The sequence below is a fragment of the Bufo gargarizans genome, unplaced genomic scaffold, assembly GCF_014858855.1.
Source record: "Bufo gargarizans isolate SCDJY-AF-19 unplaced genomic scaffold, ASM1485885v1 fragScaff_scaffold_695_pilon, whole genome shotgun sequence".
Lineage (NCBI taxonomy): Eukaryota > Metazoa > Chordata > Amphibia > Anura > Bufonidae > Bufo > Bufo gargarizans.
The window spans coordinates 389,536-403,380 of record NW_025334168.1 but is presented as its reverse complement, the minus strand read 5'-3'; the positions used below and the strand labels follow the sequence as shown (position 1 = coordinate 403,380).

The following is a 13,845-nucleotide window of genomic DNA, read 5'->3' as shown; positions in this document are numbered from 1 at the left end:
TTTTATTTTTACCCAGACCCACTTGGTTCTTGAAGATCCTGTGGGTCTGATGCCTATATAATACACTACAGTACACTATATAGTAGGGATGTATTGGTATCGGGGCCGATACAGGACATTTGCACGAGTACTTGTACTCGTGCAAATGTCGCCGATACCTCATGGCCGTGCAGCGGGTCTCGTGTCCCAGATCAGCTGTGGCGGCGGCTGCGTGACCCATCTTCTCTTTTGGATGGTGGCGTGTCCAATCTTCACTTTTGGGCGGTGGTGGCGCTGCTCCCAGCCGATCAGCGTGGGGACAGCAGCGTGTCCCAGCTGATCGGCGTGGGGACAGCAGCGTGTCCCAGCTGATCGGCGTGGGGACGGGACTTCTGGGCGGCGGTGTTTCAAGTCCCATACGGTTGCCTAGCACTGGGAGGAAGTTAAAGCCACCTCCTCCGAGTACTCTGGTGCATCTGCATGGGAAGGATTGCAGCAGGCCAGGTGGGTATGGTGCATGAAATGGAGGAGAAATTCAGTTAATTTCTCTCCATTTCATGTTAAAACAGACAAACAGTGAATAATAAAATAAGGTGCGGGGGATGGGCATATAATAGCGATCCCCAACCAGTGTGCCTCCAGCTGTTCAAAACTATACCTCCCAGCATGCCCCCACAGCCAAAGTTTTGCAACAGCTGGAGGCACATTGGTTGGGAAACACTGTTATATGCCCATTTATTAACCCTTGTACAAAGGAAAAGTAAAGCAGTTGTCCATAGCAACCAAATTCCAGATTATTATCAGCAACTCCACCGCTGTTTCTTTGTACAAGGTTTGGTGTGTAAAATATTACCACACCATAATTGGTATCGGTGAGTACTTAAATAAAAGTATCGGTACTCATACTCGGTCTTAAAAAAATGGTATCGGGACATCCCTACTTTATAGTGTACTGTAGTGTATTGGGACATTACACTTAGTCTGATCAGACTTTTGCCTTTAGCAAAAGCCTGATCCGACTCAGCTTTACCATGGCAAGCCGGACACCTGTGAAGGCGTCCGGTTGCCATGGTAACCATTAGCGGCGGATTGGGGGGGGGGAGCTCCCTCCCTGTTAACCCCTTCCATATAGCAGTCCCTATGGACCGTGGCATGGAAGGGGTTAAACGGCTGCCATCTGTGCCAGCACAAATGTCTGCCGTTTCAAGTAGAGTGTCAGCTATGTGCTGACACTCTTCTAAAACCGTTTAGCCATCCTGAAAATGAGAGAGGGGAGGGCGGGGGATCGCTCGCTCGCTCAGTGGGGCCATCTATGAAATAAACCAGCACATTGAGTGCTGCAGGCGGGGGAAGGACAACGCGGATCTGTTGCAGTGATGAAAGACGATATGCGCGGCAGCGTGCGCGTACTCTTCTGAATCACCGGCCGCCTGGGTGAAAAGGGAGAACGGTCTGCGCAAGCGCGGTCCATAGATGCGGCCGTGGAGCGGTGGCCTTATCTATGGGTTACCACATCTAAACAATAGGGTAAGAGGGAAGGGAATACCGTATTTATCGGCGTATAACACACACTTTTTCCCCCTGAAAATAGGGGGCAAATGATGTATGCGTGTTATACGCCGATATAATCCATGAAGGCATGTTTTTACATACCGAATGTATAACATTAAGACGGCGCAGCGCCTGCCGCAGCTCCCTCCTCATGTGCCGCCTGTCCCAGCTCCCTCTGTCATGCGGCGCCTGCCCCAGCTCAATCTGTCATGCGCCGCTTGCCTGTTCATTCATAAAGTGAGATAAGCAGGCAGGCGGCGCATGAGGAGGGAGCTGGGGCAGGCGGCGCATGAGGAGGGAGCTGGGGCAGGCGGCGCATGAGGAGGGAGCTGGGGCAGGCAGCGCATCAGGAGGGAGCTGAGACAGGCGGCACATGACCGAGGGAGATGCCGGTCTGCGCCGTCTTAATGTTATACGTCCGGTACTACAGTAAGTACCGTACAATTAGATATAGAGTCAGATTGAAAGTTTAACAGTTGCGGGGCCCGGTGTATTAGAGTAGAGTCACTGCACCGGGCCCCGCCATGAGTGTTCCCGCCTCCTCTCTCCACACTTATCCATCTGATGGGGGATCTGTAGATGACACTTATGGGGATCTGTGGATGACATAAGTGTCATCCACAGAGCCCCATAAGTGTCATCCTTTTACATTATTTACCTTATAAGTGGTATTAATATTAATAAAAAAAAGTTCTGAGCTACCCTTTTTTTCCTGAAATTTCCCTCTTAAAATGAAGGTGCGTGTTATACGCCTGTGCGTGTTATACGCCGATAAATACGGTATATCAAAATGGCTGCATTTTAAATAATAGAAGCAAATTGCAAAAATGATATATGGCACTAGTGTAAACTTTTGACATATGATCTTGCAGATGGGAATACCCCTTTAACATGTGACCCATTATTAATTTTCACTGTTATGAGCAATAATATCCACTGCCATATCTTCAGTGTCTGTTGCAAATAATGGAAAGGAGCCGCTGTTTTGTATGTGGCACTTGTCCTGTCTTGCGTCTTTTCTAAAACTCAGCCAGTCACTACAGACCATAGGTCTAAAGGTGATCAAAATGGAGGATTTTAACTGAATTGAGCGTTCCTCTGCTGAAGTTTGACAACAACAGATAACAGAGCGTTATCATTTGAAAAAGAAGTCGTCCGCCTTTAACCACCTCCCGACCGCTGTACGCGTATATGCGTCCGGGAGGTGGTTGCTTTATTCCTCCTGGACGCATATACGCGTCTTCTCGCGAGACGCGAGATTTCCTGTGAACGCGCGCGCACAGGCGCGCGCGCTCACAGGAACAGAAGGTAAGCGAGTGGATCTCCAGCCTGCCAGCGGCGATCGCTCGCTGGCAGGCTGGAGATCCGAATTTTTTAACCCCTAACAGGTATATTAGACGCTGTTTTCATAACAGCGTCTAATATACCTCCTACCTGGTCCTCTGGTGGTCCCTTTTGTTAGGATCGACCACCAGAGGACTCAGGTAGGTCAGTACAGTCCCACCAAACACCACACTACACTACACTACACCCCCCCCCCCCGTCACTTATTAACCCCTTATAAACCCCTGATCACCCCATATAAACTCCCTGATCACCCCCCTGTCATTGATCACCGCCCTGTCATTGATCACCCCCCTGTCAGGCTCCGTTCAGACGTCTGCATGATTTTTACGGATCCGATCCATGTATCCATGGATCCGTAAAAATCATGCGGACGTCTGAATGGAGCCTTACAGGGGGGTGATCAATGACAGGCGGGTGATCACCCATATACACTCCCTGATCACCCCCTGTCATTGATCACCCCCCTGTCATTGATCACCCCCCTGTAAGGCTCCATTCAGACGTCCGCATGATTTTTACGGATCCGATCCATGTATCCATGGATCCGTAAAAATCATGCGGACGTCTGAATGGAGCCTTACAGGGGGGTGATCAATGACAGGCGGGTGATCACCCATATACACTCCCTGATCACCCCCTGTCATTGATCACCCCCCTGTCATTGATCACCCCCCTGTAAGGCTCCATTCAGACGTCCGCATGATTTTTACGGATCCGATCCATGTATCCATGGATCCGTAAAAATCATGCGGACGTCTGAATGGAGCCTTACAGGGGGGTGATCAATGACAGGCGGGTGATCACCTATATACACTCCCTGATCACCCCCCTGTCATTGATCACCCCCCTGTCATTGATCACCCCCCTGTCAGGCTCCATTCAGACGTCCGCATGATTTTTACGGATCCGATCCATGTATCCATGGATCCGTAAAAATCATGCGGACGTCTGAATGGAGCCTTACAGGGGGGGTGATCAGTGACAGGGGGGTGATCACCCTGATCACCCCCTGTCATTGATAACCCCCCTGTAAGGCTCCATTCAGACGTCCGCATGCGTTTTGTGGATCCGATCCATGTATCCGTAAAAAATCATGCGGATGTCTGAATGGAGCCTTACAGGGGGGGTGATCAGTGACAGGGGGGTGATCACCCTGATTACCCTGATCACCCCCTGTCATTGATAACACCCCTGTAAGGCTCCATTCAGACGTCCGCATGCGTTCTGTGGATCCCATCCATGTATCCATGGATCCGTAAAAAATCATGCGGATGTCTGAATGGAGCCTTACAGGGGGGGTGATCAGTGACAGGGGGGTGATCACCCTGATTACCCTGATCACCCCCTGTCATTGATAACCCCCCTGTAAGGCTCCATTCAGACGTCCGCATGTGTATTGTGGATCCGATCCATGTATCCATGGATCCGTAAAAAATCATGCGGATGTCTGAATGGAGCCTTACAGGGGGGGTGATCAGTGACAGGGGGGTGATCACCCTGATTACCCTGATCACCCCCTGTCATTGATGACCCCCCTGTAAGGCTCCATTCAGACGTCCGCATGCGTTCTGTGGATCCGATCCATGTATCCATGGATCCGTAAAAATCATGCGGACGTCTGAATGGAGCCTTACAGGGGGGTGATCAATGACAGGCGGGTGATCACCCATATACACTCCCTGATCACCCCCTGTCATTGATCACCCCCCTGTCAGGCTCCATTCAGACGTCCGCATGATTTTTACGGATCCGATCCATGTATCCATGGATCCGTAAAAATCATGCGGACGTCTGAATGGAGCCTTACAGGGGGGGTGATCAGTGACAGGGGGGTGATCACCCTGATCACCCCCTGTCATTGATAACCCCCCTGTAAGGCTCCATTCAGACGTCCGCATGCGTTTTGTGGATCCGATCCATGTATCCATGGATCCGTAAAAAATCATGCGGATGTCTGAATGGAGCCTTACAGGGGGGGTGATCAGTGACAGGGGGGTGATCACCCTGATTACCCTGATCACCCCCTGTCATTGATAACCCCCCTGTAAGGCTCCATTCAGACGTCCGCATGCGTTTTGTGGATCCGATCCATGTATCCATGGATCCGTAAAAAATCATGCGGATGTCTGAATGGAGCCTTACAGGGGGGGTGATCAGTGACAGGGGGGTGATCACCCTGATTACCCTGATCACCCCCTGTCATTGATAACCCCCCTGTAAGGCTCCATTCAGACGTCCGCATGCGTTCTGTGGATCCGATCCATGTATCCATGGATCCGTAAAAAATCATGCGGATGTCTGAATGGAGCCTTACAGGGGGGGTGATCAGTGACAGGGGGGTGATTACCCTGATCACCCCCTGTCATTGATAACCCCCCTGTAAGGCTCCATTCAGACGTCCGCATGCGTTCTGTGGATCCGATCCATGTATCCATGGATCCGTAAAAAATCATGCGGATGTCTGAATGGAGCCTTACAGGGGGGGTGATCAATGACAGGGGGGTGATCAGGGAGTCTATATGGGTGATCACCCCCCTGTCATTGATCACTCCCCCCCTGGTAAGGCTCCATTCAGCCATTTTTTTTGGCACAAGTTAGCGGACATTTTTTGTTTGTTTTTGTTTTTTCTTACAAAGTCTCATATTCCACTAACTTGTGCCAAAAAATAAAATCTCACATGAACTCACCATACCCCTCACGGAATCCAAATGCGTAAACATTTTTAGACATTTATATTCCAGACTTCTTCTCACGCTTTAGGGCCCCTAAAAAGCCAGGGCAGTATAAATACCCCACATGTGACCCCATTTCGGAAAGAAGCCACCCCAAGGTATTCCGTGAGGGGCATATTGAGTCCATGAAAGATTGAAATTTTTGTCCTAAGTTAGCGGAAAGTGAGACTTTGTGAGAAAAAAATCAAAAAAAAAATCAATATCCGCTAACTTATGCAAAAAAAAAAAAAATTCTAGGAACTCGCCATGCCCCTCATTGAATACCTTGGGGTGTCTTCTTTCCAAAGTGGGGTCACATGTGGGGTATGTATACTGCCCTGGATTTTTAGGGGCCCGAAAGTGTGAGAAGAAGTCTGGGATCCAAATGTCAAAAAATGCCCTCCTAAAAGGAATTTGGGCCCCTTTGCGCATCTAGGCTGCAAAAAAGTGTGACACATCTGGTATCGCCGTACTCAGGAGAAGTTGGGGAATGTGTTTTGGGGTGTCATTTTACATATACCCATGCTGGGTGAGAAAAATATCTTGGTCAAATGCCAACTTTGTATAAAAAAATGGGAAAAGTTGTCTTTTGCCAAGATATTTCTCTCACCCAGCATGGGTATATGTAAAATGACCCCCCAAAACACATTGCCCAACTTCTCCTGAGTACGGCGATACCAGATGTGTCACACTTTTTTGCAGCCAAGGTGGGCAAAGGGGCACCTTTCGGATTTCGCAGGCCATTTTTTACACATTTTGATTGCAAGGTACTTCTTACACATTTGGGCCCCTAAATTGCCAGGGCAGTATAACTACGCCACAAGTGACCCCATTTTGGAAAGAAGACACCCCAAGGTATTCCGTGGGGGGCACGGCGAGTTCCTAGAATTTTTTATTTTTTGTCAAAATTTAGCGGAAAATGATGATTTTTCTTTTTTTTTCTTTTTTCCTTACAAAGTCTCATATTCCACTAACTTGCGACAAAAAATTCTAGGAACTCGCCATGCCCCTCACGGAATACCTTGGGGTGTCTTCTTTCCAAAATGGGGTCACTTGTGGGGTAGTTATACTGCCCTGGCAATTTAGGGGCCCAAATGTGTGAGAAGTACTTTGCAATCAAAATGTGTAAAAAATGCCCTGCAAAATCCGAAAGGTGCAGTTTGGAATATGTGCCCCTTTGCCCACCTTGGCAGCAAAAAAGTGTGACACATCTGGTATCGCCGTACTCAGGAGAAGTTGGGCAATGTGTTTTGGGGTGTCATTTTACATATACCCATGCTGGGTGAGAAAAATATCTTGGTCAAATGCCAACTTTGTATAAAAAAATGGGAAAAGTTGTCTTTTGCCAAGATATTTCTCTCACCCAGCATGGGTATATGTAAAATGACAGCCCAAAACACATTCCCCAACTTCTCCTGAGTACGGCGATACCAGATGTGTGACGCTTTTTTGATGCCAAGGTGGGCAAAGGGGCACATATTCCAAAGTGCACCTTTTGGATTTCACCGGTCATTTTTTACACATTTTGATTGCAAAGTACTTCTCACACATATGGGCCCCTAAATTGCCAGGGCAGTATAACTACACCACAAGTGACCCCATTTTGGAAAGAAGACACCCCAAGGTATTCCGTGAGGGGCATGGCGAGTTCCTAGAATTTTTTATTTTTTGTCGCAAGTTAGTGGAATATGAGACTTTGTAAGGAAAAAAGAGAAAGAAAAAAAAATCATCATTTTCCGCTAACTTGTGACAAAAAATAAAAAATTCTAGGAACTCGCCATGCCCCTCACGGAATACCTTGGGGTGTCTTCTTTCCAAAATGGGGTCACTTGTGGTGTAGTTATACTGCCCTGGCAATTTAGGGGCCCAAATGTGTGAGAAGAACTTTGCAATCAAAATGTGTAAAAAATGACCGGTGAAATCCAAAAGGTGCACTTTGGAATATGTGCCCCTTTGCCCACCTTGGCATCAAAAAAGCGTCACACATCTGGTATCGCCGTACTCAGGAGAAGTTGGGGAATGTGTTTTGGGCTGTCATTTTACATATACCCATGCTGGGTGAGAGAAATATCTTGGCAAAAGACAACTTTTCCCATTTTTTTATACAAAGTTGGCATTTGACCAAGATATTTTTCTCACCCAGCATGGGTATATGTAAAATGACACCCCAAAACACATTCCCCAACTTCTCCTGTGTACGGCGATACCAGATGTGTCACACTTTTTTGCTGCCAAGGTGGGCAAAGGGGCGCATATTCCAAAGTGCACCTTTTGGATTTCACCGGTCATTTTTTACACATTTTGATTGCAAAGTTCTTCTCACACATTTGGGCCCCTAAATTGCCAGGGCAGTATAACTACACCACAAGTGACCCCATTTTGGAAAGAAGACACCCCAAGGTATTCTGTGAGGGGCATGGCGAGTTCCTAGAATTTTTTATTTTTTGTCGCAAGTTAGTGGAATATGAGACTTTGTAAGAAAAAAATAAAAAATAAAAATCATCATCATTTTCCGCTAACTTGTGACAAAAAATAAAAAGTTCTATGAACTCACTATGCCCATCAGCGAATACCTTAGGGTGTCTACTTTCCGAAATGGGGTCATTTGTGGGGTGTTTCTACTGTTTGGGCATTGTAGAACCTCAGGAATCATGACAGGTGCTCAGAAAGTCAGAGCTGTTTCAAAAAGCGGAAATTCACATTTTTGTACCATAGTTTGTAAATGCTATAACTTTTACCCAAACCATTTTTTTTTTTTTGCCCAAACATTTTTTTTTATCAAAGACATGTAGAACAATAAATTTGGCGAAAAATTTATATATGGATGTCGTTTTTTTTTGCAAAATTTTACAGCTGAAAGTGAAAAATGTCATTTTTTTGCAAAAAAATCGTTACATTTTGATTAATAACAAAAAAAGTAAAAATGCCAGCAGCAATGAAATACCACCAAATGAAAGCTCTATTAGTGAGAAGAAAAGGAGGTAAAATTCATTTGGGTGGTAAGTTGCATGACCGAGCGATAAACGGTGAAAGTAGTGTAGTGCCGAAGTGTAAAAAGTGCTCTGGTCATGAAGGGGGTTTCACCTAGCGGGGCTGAAGTGGTTAATATTTTCATCTTATAGTCAGTAGAATTGTCTCGATGCCAAAATTTTGATTCGGTTTCGATACCATAAAAAAGTATTGCGCTACTCGATACCATTCAATTCCACGCAAAAAAAAAAAACCAACGCGCGCATTTCGCATTTTATGGAACGTTCGCCCCATAATAGACCAGTCCTATCATAGATCAGTCCTTTTCTGACGTTGCGATATGTAATATGTTTATTTATTGTTTATATATTTTATATGTAAAATTGGGAAAGTAGGTGATTTATACTTAATATTTTGGTGTGCCATTTTTCACCTTTAGGCTACTTTCACACTTGCGTTCAGAGAGGATCCTTCTGGTGTCTGCACAGACGGATCCGCTCCTATAATGCAGACAATGGGCTCCGTTCAGAACGGATCCGTCTGCATTATATTTCAGAAAAATTTCTAAGTGTGAAAGTTAGTCAGACGGATCCATCCAGACTTTACATTGAAAGTCTGGACGGATCCGTTTGGCTCTACACGGCCAGGCGGACACCCGAACGCTGCAAACCTTACAGGATACCTGATGTACCGGTGTGCCAAATTTGGTGAAGATCGGTCGAGTCGTTTGCATAACGAACAGACGTCCAGACAGAAACTAATTTTTTATATATATATATATATATATATATATATATATATATATATACACATCTTTTTTTTATATTAATCAAAATTGACCGAAATTTTTGCAAAAAATGACATTTTTCACTTTCGGTTGTAAAATTTTTCAAATAAAACTACATGTATAGATACATTTTTCTCTAAATTTAGTGTTCTACATGTCTTTGATTAAAAAAAAATGCAATAAGTGTATATTTATTGGTTTGGGTAAAAGTTATAGCGTTTACAAACTATGGTGCAAAAATTTGAATTTACGCACTGACTTTCTGAGCACCTGTCATGTTTCCTGAGGTTCTACAATGCCCAGACAGTAGAAACACCCCACAAATTGCCCCATTTCAGAAAGTAGACACCCTTAGGCTACTTTCACACCTGAGTTCGATCGGATCCGTTCTGAACGGATCCGCTCATATTAATGCAGACGGTGGCTCAGTTCAGAACGGATCCGTCTGCATTATAACTTAGAAAATTTTTCTAAGTGTGAAAGTAGCCTGAGCGGATCCGTTCAGACTTTACATTGAAAGTCAATGGGGGATGGATCCGCTTGAAGATTGAGCCATATGGTGTCATCTTCAAGCGGATCCGTCCCCATTGACTTACATTGTAAGTCGGAACGGATCCGCTCGCCTCCGCACGGCCAGGCGGACACCCGAACGCTGCTTGCAGCGTTCAGGTGTCCGCTCACTGAGCGGAACGGAGGCTGAGCGCTGGCAGGCGGATGCATTCTCAGTGGATCCGCCTCCACTGAGAATGCATTAGGGCCAGACGGCTGCGTTCAGGGCCGCTCGTGAGCCCCTTCAAACGGAGCTCACGAGCGGACACCTGAACGCAGGTGTGAAAGGAGCCTAAGGTATTCGCTGATGGGCATAGTGAGTTCATGGAAGTTTTTATGTTTTGTCACAAGTTAGCGGAAAATAATTTTTTATTTTATTTTTTTCTTACAAAGTCTCATATTCCACTAACTTGTGACAAAAAATAAAATGTTACATGAACTCACCATACCCCTCACGGAATACCTTGGGGTGTCTTCTTTCCAAAATGGGGTCACATGTGGGGTATTTATACTGCCCTGGCATTTTAGGGGCCCTAAAGCGTGAGAAGAAGTCTGGAATATATATAGCTAAAAAATGTTATGCATTTGAATTCTGTGAGGGGTATGGTGAGTTCATGTGAGATTTTATTTTTTTGTCACAAGTTAGTGGAATATGTGACTTTGTAAGAAAAAAAATAATAAATAAGTTTCTGCTAACTTGTGCCCAAAAAAATAAATCTTCTATGAACTCGCTATGCCCCTCAACAGTGATCTTTATAGCGCCGCATCGATTTTACGGTGTTTTTGCAGTGATCAGAAAAAAAAAAATCTGTCACTGCAGTGGGGCGGACTGAACGCAAGTGTGCGCACAAGATCATGCCTGATCGGGCGAACACTGCGTTTTTTGTAGAGCCTATAGAACATGTCCTATTCTTGTCCGCAATTGCGGACAAGAAAAGGCATTTTCTATATAGTTCTGGCAATGTGTGGATCCGCAAAATGCGGAAAGCACATTGCTGGTGTCTGTGTTTTTCAGATCCGTGGTGTCCGTGTTTTGCGGATCCGCAAAACACATACGGACATCTGAATGGAGCCTTACAGGGGGGTGATCAATTACTGGGTGATCAGGGAGTCTATATGGGGTGATCAGGGGTTAATAAGTGACAGGGGGGGTGTAGTGTGGTGATTGGTGCTACTTACAGAGCTGCCTGTGTCCTCTGGTGGTCGATCCAAGCAAAAGGGCCCACCAGAGGACCAGGTAGCAGGTATATCAGACGCTGTTAACAAAACAGCGCCTGATATGCCTTTCAAGGGTTAAAAAATCGCATCTACAGCCTGCCAGCAAATGATCGCCGCTGGCAGGCTGTAGATCAACTCGTTTACCTTCTGATCCTGTGAACGTGCGCTCCTGTGAGCGCGCGTTCACACGTCGTCTCGCGAGATGACGCGTAGATGCGTCAAGGAGGAACAAAGCGACCACCCGCAGGACGCATCCCTGCGTTAGGCGGTCGGGGGGAGGTTAAAAGATATTGACAGTATCCCTATAACAGTGACCTCTACAGTACCCCGCCCCACTGTCTGTTGAGCTGTATATCTAATCCTATCATGTGTGATACTGTCTGTTGAGCTGTGTATCAAATCCTATCCTGTGTGATACTGCCTGCTGAGCTGTGTATCAAATCCTATCCTATGTGATACTGTCTGTTGAGCTGTGTATCTAATCCTATCCTGTGTGATACTGTCTGCCAAGCTGTGTATCAAATCCTATCCTGTGTGATACGGTCTGCTGAGCTGTGTATCTAATCCTATGTGATACTGTCTGCTGAGCTGTGTATCTAATCCTATCCTATGTGATACTGTCTGCTGAGCTGTGTATCAAATCCTATCCTATGTGATACTGTCTGCTGAGTTGTGTATCTAATCCTATCCTATGTGATACTGTCTGCTTAGCTGTGTATCAAATCCTATCCTATGTGATACTGTCTGCTGAGCTGTGTATCTAATCCTATCCTATGTGATACTGTCTGCTGAGCTGTGTATCAAATCCTATCCTGTGTGATACTGCCTGCTGAGCTGTGTATCTAATCCTATCCTGTGTGATACTGTCTGCCAAGCTGTGTATCTAATATCCTATCCTGTGTGATACTGCCTGCTGAGCTGTGTATCAAATCCTATCCTGTGTGATACTGCCTGCTGAGCTGTGTATCTAATCCTATCCTGTGTGATACTGCCTGCTGAGGTTTGTATCTAATATCCTATTCTGTGTGATACTGTCTGCTGAGCTGTGTATCTAATATCCTATTCTGTGTGATACTGCCTGCTGAGATGTGTATCTAATCCTATCCTGTGTGATACTGTCTGCCAAGCTGTGTATCTAATATCCTATCCTGTGTGATACTGCCTGCTGAGATGTGTATCTAATACTATCCTTTGTGATACTGTCTGCTGAGGTTTGTATCTAATATCCTATTCTGTGTGATACTGTCTGCTGAGCTGTGTATCTAATCCTATCCTGTGTGAAAACCTGGTAAATTAAATGTGAACTTATATTGGCTGATACACTTCATATGACTGAATATTTAAGGACCTGCGAACTGCTAAAACCTGTGATCAGTTGTTATGGAAACCTGGAGTAGGACCTGCGAGCTTCTATTGGCTGATAAGGGACATATGACCGTGTGTATGTCAGTTGGCATATGAAGAGAAAGACTTGTAGGCTTGTATTGGCTAATGCAGGTAATTTTTGGGGAATATCTCAGAAACGGTAAGTCCTAGAGAGCTGAGACCCGGTCTAAAACCTTCCCGGACACCTGATGTACCTGCGTGCCAAATTTGGTGAAGATTGTTTCAGTCGTTTGGTCGTACATAAAGAACAGACAGACGTCCAGACAGACAGAAACTAATTTTTATATATATGCACACACAATTCTAGTTACATAAAACTTCTACCTGGAGATCTAGGAGCAGTTCTTGTCGACCTCTGTATGTGAATGGCACTGTGTGATAGTTGTACGGTGATTGTTGGTATGTGCATGCTAAATAAATAAATGCAAAAACATTAAAGGGGTTCTGCACTTTCAATCAACTGATGATCTATCCTCTGGATAGATCATCAGCTTCTGATCGGCCGGGGTCCGACACCCGGGACCCCCGCCGACCAGCTGTTTGAGAAGACAGCAGCGCCGCGGCCTTCTCACTGTTTACCGCCAGGCCGCCCGCCCACTGACGTCACGACTTGTATCAACTAGCTGATCGGCGGGGGTCCCGGGTGTCGGACCCCCGCCGATCAGAAGCTGATGATCTATCCAGAGGATAGATCATCAGTTAAATGAAAGTGCAGAACCCCTTTAAGTCATTTTAAACAAAAATATGTTGTTGTTTTTTGGTTGATGAAGAGGACAAAAAACTAATCCGAATAGTATTAACCAAGTCCAACCGGGATGCTGGCAATTGCTGGCCATCTTTACTAGAAGGAGAGTATTCTGCTGATCCTTGGGTTCAAGATGAGATGCAAAAGAAACTGACACTGGAGAGATTCCAGAGAGAGGTGATGATGTAAAATATTTATTTGCACAATAATTAAGTCTTTCATCAGGATTTAAATATTGATGACCTATCCTTAGGATGGGTCATCTAATGTGATCAGGAGTTCAGCTGTTTGAAGAGGCCGCAGATTTCTGGTGGGCAGTGCAGCTTTCTCACAGCCCAGCGCCATACATTGTATAATGGGTAAGCGCGGTATTGCAGATCCGTTCACTTGAATCAACTGAGCTGCGCCTAGGCCATGTGACTGATGTATGTGACGTCACTGGTCTAGGACAAGGCCGCAGAGGTCTGTTCAAACAGCTGATTGGCAGGAGTACCGGTGTAATGTTACATTACCCTACTTTTGAGATTTCCCTACCTCGTAACTTGATGTGAGGAGGTGTGCCGAAGTTGTGCCGATCTGCGCATGCGCAAAACGACGGTTTA

The 13,845-nt window shown here is 45.7% G+C and overlaps 1 protein-coding gene across 1 annotated transcript in view; it reads left to right on the top strand.

Moving 5' to 3' along the window:
- The window catches only part of LOC122922765 (nudC domain-containing protein 2-like), a 30,133-nt gene that overhangs the window by 8,260 nt on the left and 8,028 nt on the right, over positions 1–13,845 (top strand). Inside the window, exon 3 of the mRNA XM_044273486.1 lies at positions 13,269–13,420. Coding sequence (XP_044129421.1) covers positions 13,269–13,420 — 152 coding nt within the window. The remainder of the gene's footprint in view (positions 1–13,268; positions 13,421–13,845) is intronic.